The 13,213-nt window shown below is 43.6% G+C and overlaps 1 protein-coding gene across 2 annotated transcripts in view; it reads left to right on the top strand.

Moving 5' to 3' along the window:
- SLC37A3 (solute carrier family 37 member 3) overlaps positions 1-13,213 on the top strand; it is a 44,882-nt gene that overhangs the window by 8,702 nt on the left and 22,967 nt on the right. For both annotated transcript variants that reach the window (XM_081102477.1, XM_081102478.1), the window contains exons 3-4: positions 1,452-1,557; positions 9,981-10,073. In XM_081102477.1, coding sequence (XP_080958603.1) covers positions 1,452-1,557; positions 9,981-10,073 — 199 coding nt within the window. The remainder of the gene's footprint in view (positions 1-1,451; positions 1,558-9,980; positions 10,074-13,213) is intronic.

Here is a 13,213-nt window from a genome sequence, read left to right as displayed (position 1 = left end):
TGCATTTAGTGGGTAGAGACTAGGGATGCTGCTAAACATCCTACAGTGCACAAGACAACCCCCCACAAATAGAGGATTTTGGGACCTAAAATATCAGTGGTGCTGTGGTTGAGAATATAAAGCCCTATATTTGTTAAAATGAGGAGCTTGAGAACAAAGGGTGTGCATGTTCAGGGACCGCCCTGTACCTCCTTGAGTAGTAAAAATGGTATGAGACAGTTGTGAGGAACTCTGGTAACTCATGTGAGGTCCCTGCCCAGTCAGCGTGATTAAAGAATCGTCCATGTTTGTGAGTCAATTCTGTGGCCCTCAGTGGCCCTCTTTAGTGGTCTGTTGATGACACAAAGTTGGCCTTTTGATGTTAGGGGCATGTTATTCATAACCCTGTGACTCAACTATTTTGATTATTTTTTCTGAATAGATTTTCTTCTTTATTAAAGGTACCACAAATGAGGATGATGGCTTTTTTGTTTGTTTTATTTTCAAGTAGAAACTAGGAAAATGGTTCTCTAATTATGTAAGAGTTGATAGGTAGTTTTAGATGCTTGGTTTAGAGGATATCCATTTGTGAGGGGTGGGAGGAAGCAGTAGTATGAGGAAATGCAGGACCCAAAGAAAAAGCTACTGCCCTGGCCAGTGTTGGTCAGTGGTTGGAGTGCCAGTTCTTCTCCCTAAGGGTTGTGGGTTCGATTCCTGGTCAAGGACACAGTACTTGGATTTTGGATTCCCTCTCCATCCCTGGCCGTGACATGTGGGAGGCAACCACTCGATGCGTCTCTCTCACATTGATGTTTCTCTCCCTTCCACTCTTTCTGAAAAGCAATGGAAAAATATCTTCTTGTGAGGATTAACAAATAAAAAATAAAAAAACAAAAAGCTACTGAATGGCTAGTGCAATGAGCAGTCAGTGTTTGTTAAAGACTTAAAATTTTTTACAGAACTGCAACCACAATTTATTATTTTTATCTATTTATTTTAAAATATATTTTTATTGATTTCAGAGAGGAAGGGAGAGATAGATAGAAACATCAATGATGAGAGAGAATCACTGATCGACTGCCTCCTGTAAGCCTTCTACTTGGGATGGGGCCCACAACCCAGGCATGTACCTTGACTGGGAATCGAACCATGACCTCCTGGATCATAGGTTGATGCTCAACCACTGAGCCATACTGGCTGGGCCAGAACTGAACCATAATTTAAAGTGGGTTGGGATCAGTTGCATTTTCATCTTCTAGATCCAGGGATAAGTTATGAGTGAACATGGGGGCTGATGTTGAAGATTAGTTAATTATTTCTTTTGCTTAGCAGAGACTAATTTAGTTGATAGTCCTTATAAAGCAGTATTTCTCTTTTTCTAAAACTGAAAGAACAAATAGGAATATGTCTGTGATTTCATTAAAGGCTGTTTTCTTTGCTATTCGTTCAGCTGTATTTCTTCTCTTTTGTAGTTACTCGTTGCTCCATGCATCAAGAAAAACGTTTAGCAATGTCAAAGTCAGCATCTCTAAGCAGTGGACCCCGAGTGCTTTTAACAGATCGATTGAACCTGTAGAGGTAAGTAGAACAAAGTGCTGGGATGGATTTAAGGGAACCGTGCCTACTTCTGAATTCTTCCCAAGGTCTTCTATTTTGTTTCATTCGCTTAGGACTCTGAAATGGCTTACTATTTCCTGTGGCATACAGTCCAGACTCTTCTGTTTGATTCCTTAGCTTGCCCTGATTCAATACCACTCCAATCAGCTTATTTCTCACTGTTTTGAAATCACACAATTCTGGCTAGGCCATCTTTTCATTGAGTTTCACAAGTACTATGCTTATTTCTGTCTTTGAGATTTTGCTCATGTTCTTTTGTAAGCTCATTTACCTTCTTTCCACTTATCAAAATTGTGCTTTTCTCTTTGTGTCAAGATAAAATGTCACTTTTTAAAAAGTAGAGTTTTTTTCTTGCTTCTGCTGTGTTTTATTTCCTAAACTGTGCACACTGTGTATTACATAGTTTAATGTCTCAGTATTTGCATGCTCTCTGATTGATTCATTTGTTCATTTGTATCTTGCTTAAGTTCAGAGAGTATGCAGCCTAGTCCCTTGTACTCACATGGGCCAAGAACATTCTTTGATGACTGGGAAAGAGATGCTGTCCTTTATAGCACCTACCTCAATACACAGATCCATTCCACTCAGTCTTTACCACGTTATTTGAGTTCTGCTTATGTGGAATTATAGCTGTTTATTTATATTTGTAGCGTGTTTTATTTCTTAAGAATTATTTCCCTGATTTGGACCAATTTAAAGTTGACAGAGATCTAAAGGATATATACTGCCCCCAAACTGTAAATGTGTTATTCAGGCAATTGCTTATTGTGGGTCTATCTTGCATAACCCTGTTCTAGGCACTGAGGACACAGAGAGTAAAAGCCTAGAGGACAAAAAAAAAAAAAAAAAAAAGAGCCTGTCATCATGGAGCTGATGTTCTAGTGGGGAGGCTCCCAGTTTTCCCGAATTTAACTTGATAAGTTCCTGATAGGAACTTTTATTATTATTCTTTTAAATACATTTTTATTGATTTCAGAGAGGAAGAGAGAAAGAGAAAGATCAATGATGAGAGAGAATCATTGATCGGCTGCCTCCTGCATGCCCCCCACTGGGGATCAGGCCTGCAACCCAGGCATGTGCCCTTGACCAGAATCAAACCTGGGATCCTTCAGTCTTCAGGCTGACGCTCTATCCACTGAGCTAAACTGGCTAGGGCCTGATAGGGACTTCTAAAAGGAAAGGTGTTAAGAATAGAGAGCTGGATTTCCGACGGATGCTTGACTTGTGCTGTGTGCACAGCGAATCCCTCTAAATGATCATTGACTGACTCATCACAAACCTTCAGGATGGCCTGGCCTCAGAGAGGTCATGCACCCTAGCCTCCCACCAGTATGGTGTCTTTCTTTGTGGTTATTGAAGATGACCACCTAGCTTCTGTTTTAAAACCTGTAGGGAGAAGAAACTCCCTATTTTTCTGAGATGCACAATTATATTTTTCACCAACTCTCATTATTAGGAAGTTCTTCTATTGACATAAACACGTTCTGCTGTTTAATTTTGAGCCATGTACACGAAGTCTGTTCCCACTGCACGACGCCTGTTGTATCTCTGACAAAAGCCTGTCTCCCCAAGTTCTTCTTGTTTAGGTAAAACATCCCCGGCTCCTTCAACTGTAGTTTAGTGACACTGAACACTAAATGTGGTATTTCAGGTACCGTCTGTATAAATACAGAACGATAGGGTTTGGTTTAGGCACTACATTTCTGGTTGTACTGCCTAAGGCTGCCTTCGTGTTTAGATAACTGGGTTGAGAGTCCCCAAGACCACCTCCAGGTTTGACGATTCGCTAGGAAGATTGACAGGACTTAGCATATAGTTGTATTCAAAGCTGTGGTTCATTACAGGTCAGGGGATACAGAGCCAAGTCAGCAAAGGGGAAAAAAAGCACATAGGTTGAGGCCTGGAGGAAACTGGCACAGGCCTCCGGGAACCCTTTTCCAGGAGTCACACAGGGTGTGCTTAATTCTTCCAGCACAAGTTGTGACAACACAGGTGAGAAGCTGTCTACTAGGGAAGCCCGATAGGGACAAGGTGCCCACGATTTTTACTGGAGCTGGTCGTGGAGGCACTCTGCCTGGCAGATACGAAAATCCCACACTCCCAGAAGGAAAGCAGGTGTTACTCATAAACCACATTGTTTGAACAGTTCAGACACAGTAAGCCAGTCTTAGCAGGGAATTATGGGAACCCTCTGGGGAATCCAAGTTTCCAGATGCCAGGCAAGGGCCAGCCTTGCAAGCAGGTCTTTTTAAGGATAGCAATCTCAGGCCTGTTGTGTTAACTCTTTCCTGCCAGGGACCATGTTACATTATTAGCTTGTTTTGAACAGGCATTAACTTTTCTGCTTAGCTACTTATTTACTTACTCTGCTGCTAAGATAGGTTTCACTGTGGCGCTGTTTTAGAACTGTGGATGAAGTAGTTTGGATGGGTTGGTTTTGCAGAAGTCAGATGCTGACTCATTGAGGAGAGCTGTGTGTATGTGGACCTGCCTCGTGGAGAGCAGTGCTGACTTTCCATTCTTTCTTTAGACTTTCAAACCCAGGGTTGTTTCCTGAAGACTACTGCTGGGAGTGCAGAGATGGCATGTACCCTCACTCCTGTGCTGGGGTGTATTACACCTTTACTCCAGCTTCCCTTTGAGACTCCTTCTTGTCTGAAGTGGAAAGGAACTTAGTGGCAGAAGTATATGTAAATGAGTATGCACTCTAAAAAATATTTTGTTTACATATATTGTTAAACATTTCTTAAATGCCTTAAATAGCATCATCAAAAAGTATTTATTACAGCTTTTGTTTTTATTTTTTCCCCCATTGATTTTTTTAAGAGGGAGTGGAAGGGAGGGAGGGAGGGGCAGGGAGAGAGAGAGAGAGAGAGAGAGAGAGAGAGAGAGAGAGAAAGAAAGAGAGAGAAACATGGATGTGAGAGAGACACATTGGTTGGTTGCCTTCTGCATGTGACCTGACCAGGGCCAGGGATTGAACCTGCAACCCAGTTACATGCCCTTGATGTGGAATCGAACTGGAGATCCTTTGGTGCGAGGGCTGACACTCCAACCAGGGTGCTTTTGTTTTTATGCATAGCTATCTTAGGTACTTTATGGTGAATTAAGCAGGCCCAGTCTCTATACCTTGAGAATGTATAATGGATTCCATTGACATGGACAAACATTGGAAATACTAAGTGAAGCTAGCATGAAATCTCTGTTTCTAGATAATAAAGAGGTAATGGCTAAATCTAATATTTGAGGACAACTTGACTGAAAATTGTTAACAAAAATTTGTTCTATTAAATTAAAAAGTCTTACCTCTCTAGATAGTACAGTCCTTCTTTGAGAATGGTGTAAGTGCCCTGGCCAGTGTGGCTCAGTTGGTTGGGCATCATCCCGTGCACTGAAAGGTCGCTGGTTCGATTTCTGGTCAGGGCACATGCCCGGGTTTGTAGCTCAGTCCCCAGTAGGGGGCGTGCAGGAGGCAGCCAATTGATGTTTCTCTCTCCCTTCCTCTCTCTGTAAAATCAATAAAAACATGTTTAAAAAAAAAAAAAAAGAGAGAGAGAGAGAGAGAATAGCTTAAGAGATTCTAGAGTTCTCTTCAGGAGAAGGATGCAGGGTTCAGGGTGTCCTCAACATTCCATCTCAACCACATCACAGCTCCTGTCCCTCAGATTCTCACCTGAGACGGAGAGCAAACCCTAACTCAGGTCGCTTGAGCTCCCTTCTGTGCACCAGGAAGCTCTTTCACGTCCGTGGTTCCCCCACCTCCGTGCACAGCCCTTACTCTGTGACAAACATTCTCACCGTGACCTTTGAATGTGCCCACAATGTCATGCTTCCAGGAAGTGTCCCAATATGTAGCAATTGTAGTGACTTAGCACGGCGCCTCCCCCACAACACAAGGAAACCTTACATACATGCAGGCCGGTATATTCACGTGGTAATTGTACATGCTTGCAGGACAGCTTGAATCACCGGAACATTTGAAGCCATTTTGTCCATGACTTTCATTAAACATTGGACGATTCACTAAGTGCACTTGGACCATTTCTCACCTACTGGTATAGTCATCTTGATCAGAGCTATATTATGGACCTAAACTTTCTTCATTAGGCTTTTTCTGTTAACCTATTTTCTGACTCTTTTTGTTAGTCCTACCTTGTTGTTTTAGTTTTTGGTTCTGTTTTTTTTTACGCTTGTTAAGTAGGCAAGCAGAAGTATATTTCAGCTGAATTCTGGCAGTGAAACAGAAAAGAGCTGTTTGCAGTCTGTCAGTTCCTGGGAAAACCATGTGCTCGGGAGTTCGGTGGCTTCCCCCAAGAGAAAAGAAAATCCTGAAACTTGCGCAGCTCCTTGAGGCCTGGGTCTCTAGGTCACCTGGGTGTGTGCCCAAGAGGGCTTAATCCTGGGTCCTATTGAGCCCACATGACATCAGGGATCAAAGATTGTGGTTAGAGGGGAAATGTGGCAAAATAACTAATTGGAGATATTTAGGGCCCCAGTTGGCACGCTGAAATACTGATTGATCTAGATGTGAGCTGGTTTCTTATCGATCATGAAAGCAGTGCCTGTTGTTAAAGTAAAAGACCGGTGCCATAAGCCACCAGAAACGAGTCCCAGTACTTTAGAATCACACTTTACATATTTTCTTATAATTTCAGATTTTACTTCCTGTTGAAGATACATGTTTTTTAGTTGTTCATTGTGATTTTTCTTTTTACTATTCTAAGTCAGAATTTCTCTTCTTGCCCTGGCCATTGTGGCTCAGTGGGTCGGAGCATCCTCCTGTACACCAAAAGGTTGTGGGTTTGATTCCCACCCAGGGCACATGACTAGGTTTCAAGTTTGATCACTGGTCAGGGCATGTAATAGAGGCAACCGATTGGTGTTTCTCTATCTCTCCCTTCTTCCCTCCCTCCCTCCCTCTCTCCTTTCCCCTTACCTCCTTCCTCTCTCTAAAATCAGTAAACATATCCTTGGGTGAGGATTAAAATTTTTTTTTTCCTTCTTTAATAACCCATCTCAGAAATCATTTAGTCCAGCAGTTCTTGAACTTTTTGGTTATGTGTATTTATATATATACACACACACACACACACACACACACATACACATACACATACATACACACGTATATATATACTATTTTAGAAATTAAAACAAATTAAAAAATACATGATTAAGTTATTTTCAAGTGAATTAACCTACAACATGTTAACATGAATGACATTTAAAAAAAATATTTTCATTGATTTCAGAGGGGAATGGAGAAGGAGAGAAAGATAGAAATATCAATGATGAGAGAGTCATTGATTGGCTACCTCCTGCACACTCCTGACTGGGGACTGATCCTGCAGCCCGGGTGGGCATGTGCCCTGACCAGGAATTGAATTGTGACCTCTTGGTTCATAGGTCGATGCTCAGCCACTGAGCCATGCTGGCTGGGCAACATGAATGACATTTTATGAAAAATGACTTTTTCAAGACAAAAAAAATCACTTAGTGAGGAGAATGGCATTGATTGACACATCCTTGCAAATCTCTTCCTGTCTGGCTGAATATAATACAATGGGTCTTCATGTCTGCTTCTGAATTTCAAGTCTTTGAAGAGTTTGTCTTCCACACATACATGGTGGAAAGGGGGGAAGTATTTTAACAGCCTTTTCAGTTAATTGTGGGTATTTGTCTGATATTACACCAGAATTTGACAAGTAGCAATTTCTTGAAGGGTAGTTGCAATGTGGAATCTGAAACTGTATTAATTAACTTTTTATAACCTTACATTAACATCCATTTGTCTATCTTGTACTTTAAATGAATCTTGAAGTGACAGGCTTGTTTCATTCTTTTTTGAGGAAATATCTGCCAGATACTCAAATCTGCCAAATACAGTACTCAAATACTCAAAACTGGGCCCTCTGTCTGTCAGTCATTCTTTTATTATTATTATTATTTTTTTTTACAGAGAGGAAGGGAGAGAGATAGAGAGTTAGCAACATCGATCAGTGGCCTCCTGCACACCTCCCACTGGGGATGTGTCCGCAACCAAGGTACATGCCCCTGACCGGAATCGAACCTGGGACCTTTCAGTCCACAGGCCGATGCTCTATCCACTGAGCCAAACCGGTTTATGTCAGTCATTCTTTCAAGTAAAAATGACATACCAGCTTGCCGCTCACACAGCTGCGCAGTGCTTTCCTCCAGGACAGCCATCTCACGCTGGTATGCAGAGTCTGTATGTGTATTTTCCACCTCATCACACAGAATAGTAAAAGTAAGTATACTCAGGGGCCAGATTTAATACAATTAATAATTTTTACTACTTCATTAAGAACATTCTCGCCGAAACTGGTTTGACTCAGTGGATAGAGCGTCGGCCTGCGGACTGAAGGGTCCCAGGTTCGATTCCGGTCAAGGGCATGTACCGTGGTTGTGGGCACATCCCCAGTGGGAGATGTGCAGGAGGCAGCTGATCGATGTTTCTCTCCCATCGATGTTTCTAACTATCTATCTCTCTCCCTTCCTCTCTATAAAAAATCAATAAAATATATATAAAAAAAAAAGAACATTCTCAAGGGAAATTGACCTTTTTTTTCTTTACTGTCAGTGTGGCAATAAAGAATACAGTAATTAATATAGCACAGTTTGGTGTAACTGCTCGATTCATGCCAAAGCCCAGCAGTTTTACCCACCACAGCTTTTGCTTCATCAATGTTAAAGTTGAAGGGGAAAAAGAAAATAACTACAGTAGGACTAAAGGCCTGGTGCATGGGTTCGTGCACCAGTGGGGTCCCTCAGCCTGGACTGAGCCCTCTCGTAATCCGGGATCCCTCAGGGGATGTTGTACTGCTGGTTTTGGCCCGATCCCCGCAGGTCAGGCTGAGGGACTCCATCAGTGTGTGAATCCGTGCACCGGGCTTCTAGTATACGTATAAGATCTTTGTGATCTCTTCCCGCCCTCCCCCCACCCCTTCCCTCTCAGATTCATCAGTCTATTCCATGTTTCCATGCTTGTACGTTGAGCATCTGCCCCTGGTGGTCAGTGCATGTCATAGCTACCAGTCGAGTGGTCGCTTAGGCTTTTGTATATATAGATAGTCTTCCCGTATCCTTAGGGGATACATTCTAAGACCCTGGCAGATGCCTGAAACTCTGGATAGTACCAAACCCTGTATGTTCTATCCTTTTTCCTATATATACATACCTCTAATAAAGATTAATTATAAATTAGGCACAGTAACAAATTAACAATAATAACTAATTATATAATAGAACAATTATAACAATACCCTATATAATAAAACCCTAATATGCAAATTTCCCCTTCAGGTAGTCGTTCAACTGGGAGACCGGGAGTTTGACCGCTCGCTATGACATGCGCTGACCACCGGGGGCGGTGTGGAACATGGCGGGTGTCGGCGATGTGGTGCCTGGGTAGGGGACTGTGACCTCTCACCGGCTACCTGGGGGCAGAGGTGATGGGGACGGAGCTGCAGTGAGAATGTGGGGTGTCCGCCAAGCTCGCTCTCACTCCCCCTGCTAACCTCCCCTGGGATGCCAGGGCTCACGTGCCGGGAAAGCCTCCGTACTCAAGTACCGGGTGCCCACGAGGAGTCTGCCCTGCACCTGCGTGGCCTCTTTTGGGTGAGCCGGGCCACAGCTGCTGGGACTGCAGAGGCCAGTCGGGCTCCCTATGAGTTTGCGCAGGAGTTGGTCTGTGAGGCTGGCCAGGAGAAACGTGCTGCCTGCCAACTTCTGTGCAGTGCCACTTGGTGGCCCAGAGGCCCACACTGCGCCCTGGCCCTTGGCGTCCAGCTGTGCTTACCGCATCTCTGGGTGGGGACTTGGGCGCGGTGATTCAAGCGAAGGGGGGCATTTGGGGGCCCAGGGGCCCAGGTGCTTCCCAGGGCCCAGAGGTCAGCTGGGACCTGTCCTTCCACGTCAGACGCTTGAGCTTTGATCGCTGGCCAGGCCTAGGGACCGCACCTGTGCACGAATTTTGTGCACTGGGTCTCTAGTATTGTAATAAAAGTTATGTGAATGTAGTCTCTCTTTTTCTTTCCCTTCCTTCCACTCTCCTGTTCTTGAATGTGCATAATCCCCCCCCCCCCCCCAATATACTGAAATATTTTGGAGCTCAGTTGATCTTAGGTAACTGAAACTGTGGAAAGCAAAACCTTGGATAAGGGGGGCTCCTGTATTAAGTGAATAGTTTTGACTGAGGGTAAGGGGGGCGGGCCACTGAATTATGAAGTAGTTGGACTTTGTGTGCTCTTTTCAGCATCACCAGGTCTCTGAGAGTGGGGGAGGTTGTACGTGAAGGTGCCTGGAGGAATATAAAGCACTGGCGGATACCAGTGGGACTGACCTGCTCTTGTGTGTTCCTGTAGATCTGGAGCAGCAACCATTTGTTCCCCAGTGCGGAGGAAGCCACTCTTTTCCTCGGAACACTGGATACTATTTTTCTCTTCTCCTATGCCGTGGTAAGTTTTAGAATTCCAGGGTTTTAAAGAAAGATGTAGAAGGAAATGGCTCCAAGTTTTATGAAGTTCATAAGACATTTTGAATTTACTGACTGAGGAGTGTTCAGAAGTTTATATTTTGTGTCCTTCTCATCCATCCATTCATTGACAAATTGAGCACATAGCATGTGCCAGGGAGGGACTGTTCCAGTCAATGAGAATTCATCAGCGGACAACATAGGAAAAAACCTACCTTTATAAAGCTTCTATCTTGGAGTGGGAGCTAAGAGAGACAAACAGTCACAAAATGCTACAAATAAGTAAATTATGAAATATATTTAAAGGTAGTAAGTGCTGTGGAGGAAAATAAAGCATGGAAAGGGGAACAGATAGCTCAGGTGGGGGTGTAATTTGAGTAGGGTGGCTGGGGAAAACCTCACAAAGAAGGGGTTATTTGAACAGAGACCTGAAGTGGGTAAATGAGGTCAGACATGTAGGCTGGAGGCACACATTTCAGATTCCTTTGCGTGTATCTGATTTTTAAAATTATGAGACTGAAATCATCAAGAGAATTGGTGAAACCCTGGCCTGTGTGGCTCAGCTGTTGGGCATTGTCCCATGCACTGAAGGTTGCCGGGTCAATTCCTGGTCAGGGCACATGCCCAGGGTTGTGTGCTCAATTTCTAGTAGGGGGTGTGCAGGAGGCAGCTGATCGATGTTTCTCTCCCTCCCTTCCCTTCTCTCTCTCAAAATCAATTTAAAAAATCTAAAAAAAAAAAAAAGCCCTAACCTGTTTGGCTCAGTGGATAGAACGTTGGCCTGCGGACTGAAAGGTCTCAGGTTCGATTCTGGTCAAGGGCATGTACCTTGGTTGCAGGCACATCCCCAGTAGGGTGTGTGCAGGAGGCAGCTGATCGATGCTTCTCTCTCATCGATGTTTCTAACTCTCTATCCCTCTTCCCTCCTCTCTGTAAAAAGAAAAAAGAAAAAAAGAGAGAGAGTTGGTGAAGATAGAGAAGAAGTGTGAAGACTGAGCCATGGGTTTCCAGCATTTAGAACAGAGGTGGGGAACGTCCAGATCTTGGGCCATATAAGCCTTGCCAAGGCATTAGGGGTGAGTTAATTAAATGTTTGACCAAATATAGCGGGCTAATTAAAAAAAAATTCTGACAATATTTAAAAAAAAATACATTTTTATTGATTTCAGAGAGTAAGGCAGAGGGAGAGAGAGATAGAAACATTACTGATGAGAGAGAACCATTGATCAGCTGCCTCCTGCGTGTCCCACACTGGGGATCGAGCCCACAACCTGAGCAATGTGCCCTTGACCAGAATCGAACCCCAGACCGTTCAGTCCCCAGGCTGGTGCTCTATCCACTGAGCCAACCCCACCAGGGCTAGCAGGCTAATTTTTAAGTTGATAATTTATGGCCCCTGAATAATGTTGTAAATATCCTTGGCAGAAAGGTTCCCCACCCCAGAAGTGAGGTAGGGAAGATGAGGAACGGGCAGGGAGGCTGAGATGGAGCTGCGGGGAGCAAGAGTGCTGAGAGAGGGTGGAGTCCTGGGAGCCATCCCAGGGTGGCAGGGGCTGACTCTGTCTGAGGTCATCCTCGGATTGGGCAGCCAGGGGGTCTGGTCGTAGGGAATGTCAGTGGTGGCTGCCAAGTTAGAACTGTGGGGCCAAGGGTGGCAACAGCTGGCACTGGGCACTGTGGGAGCAGTCTGACCTTTTCTCCCAGCATCTTTTTTCCTGTCTTGGAAATTGTCCAGTGATGTGAAATACTGAATGAAAGTCCCAAAGTAATTTCTAAAGATTTATTTGGGTAGTTATTAGAATACCTTCAAAGAGGACAGTTAGAAAATTGGAACAGAAATTAGATCATGTAGCCTAGCTCCTCACCCTGGACATATATGGTCATTCTGAGTGAGGCTTCTCTATGAGCCTTTTATGAAGTGTTTTTTAATTAAAGATTTTAAAATTGATTTTTAGAGGGAAAGGAGAGGGAGAGAGAGAGAAGCATTCATGTGAGAGCAAAACATCTGTCGATCAGCTGCATCCTGGACCGGAATCGAGGTCCCCCACCCCAGGCATGTGCACCATCCTCTCAGGGAACCAGTAACCCTGAGTGCACAAGAGGACACCCAACCACACCCACACTGGCTAAGGCCTTTTATGAAGTACTTTAAGAATCAGTGGAGTCTAGTGGAAAAACCAGTTCTACCACTATCAACTAGCTGTGTTAAACTTGGCTTCACAGTGGCGTTTAACCTGTTTTTAAATCCTCACTGAGGATATGTTTGTTTATTGATTTTAAAGAGAGAAGGGAAGGGGGAGAGCGAGAGTGAGAGAAACATCGATTTGAGAGAGAAATATCAACCGGTTACCTCCTGTACAAATCCTGACCGGGAATTGAACTTGTAACCTTTTGGTATATGGGATGATGCTCCAAGTAACTGAGCCACCCAGCCGGGGTTAACCTTTTTTTGATATGCAGTTTCCTCGTCTATAAGGTTGTGATAGTACTTGTCTATAGGATAAAATAGATTTCAGAGGTAAAAGGTAAATGCCATGGAAAATTGGTGATTGTGGTTCTTCTATTGAGCTGTGTTTTCTTCTATAACTTCCAGGTATTGTGCAGGCAGTTGGAGCAGCACAGAATAAATTGATTCTCTAATCTGAAACATAATAGAAATTTTCTTCATCCTCATTATTCTCTGTAGCATAAGACCATGGATAGGTGGCAGCTACAGAACATAGAATCTTCTCCAGTGTTTGCGGGTGCCTCTTTCAAGTTAGTGAAAGCTTGTCCGTAATGAGGGAGAAACGTTTATTATGGTATTTGTCATCTACATTTTCTCTAATACAGATTGTCAATTTATCAGAAATACTTGTATCAAAATCTAGGTTTTTAGTAGGGACTTTTATTCATTTTACATATTTATGGAAGAAACCTAAAGCTCTTTAGTCTGCTTGCTGCTATGATCTGAGCATTTTAATTTCTGCTACTCCGTGGCAGGAGAGCAGAAGGCAGAACATTTGTACGTCTGATCAGCTAATTATTGCCTCTGCCTCCCTAGCTCCTTGCCTTGTGGTGTCATGAAACCCAAGGGTCAGATTAAAGAGGCAGCACCTGTGCTCCAGATCTTCATTCAGAATG

The sequence above is a fragment of the Myotis nattereri genome (genome assembly GCF_964212035.1).
Source record: "Myotis nattereri genome assembly, chromosome: 11".
Taxonomy (NCBI): domain Eukaryota; kingdom Metazoa; phylum Chordata; class Mammalia; order Chiroptera; family Vespertilionidae; genus Myotis; species Myotis nattereri.
The sequence above is the reverse complement of the archived record's forward strand: the minus strand, read 5'-3'. Positions and strand labels throughout refer to the sequence as shown.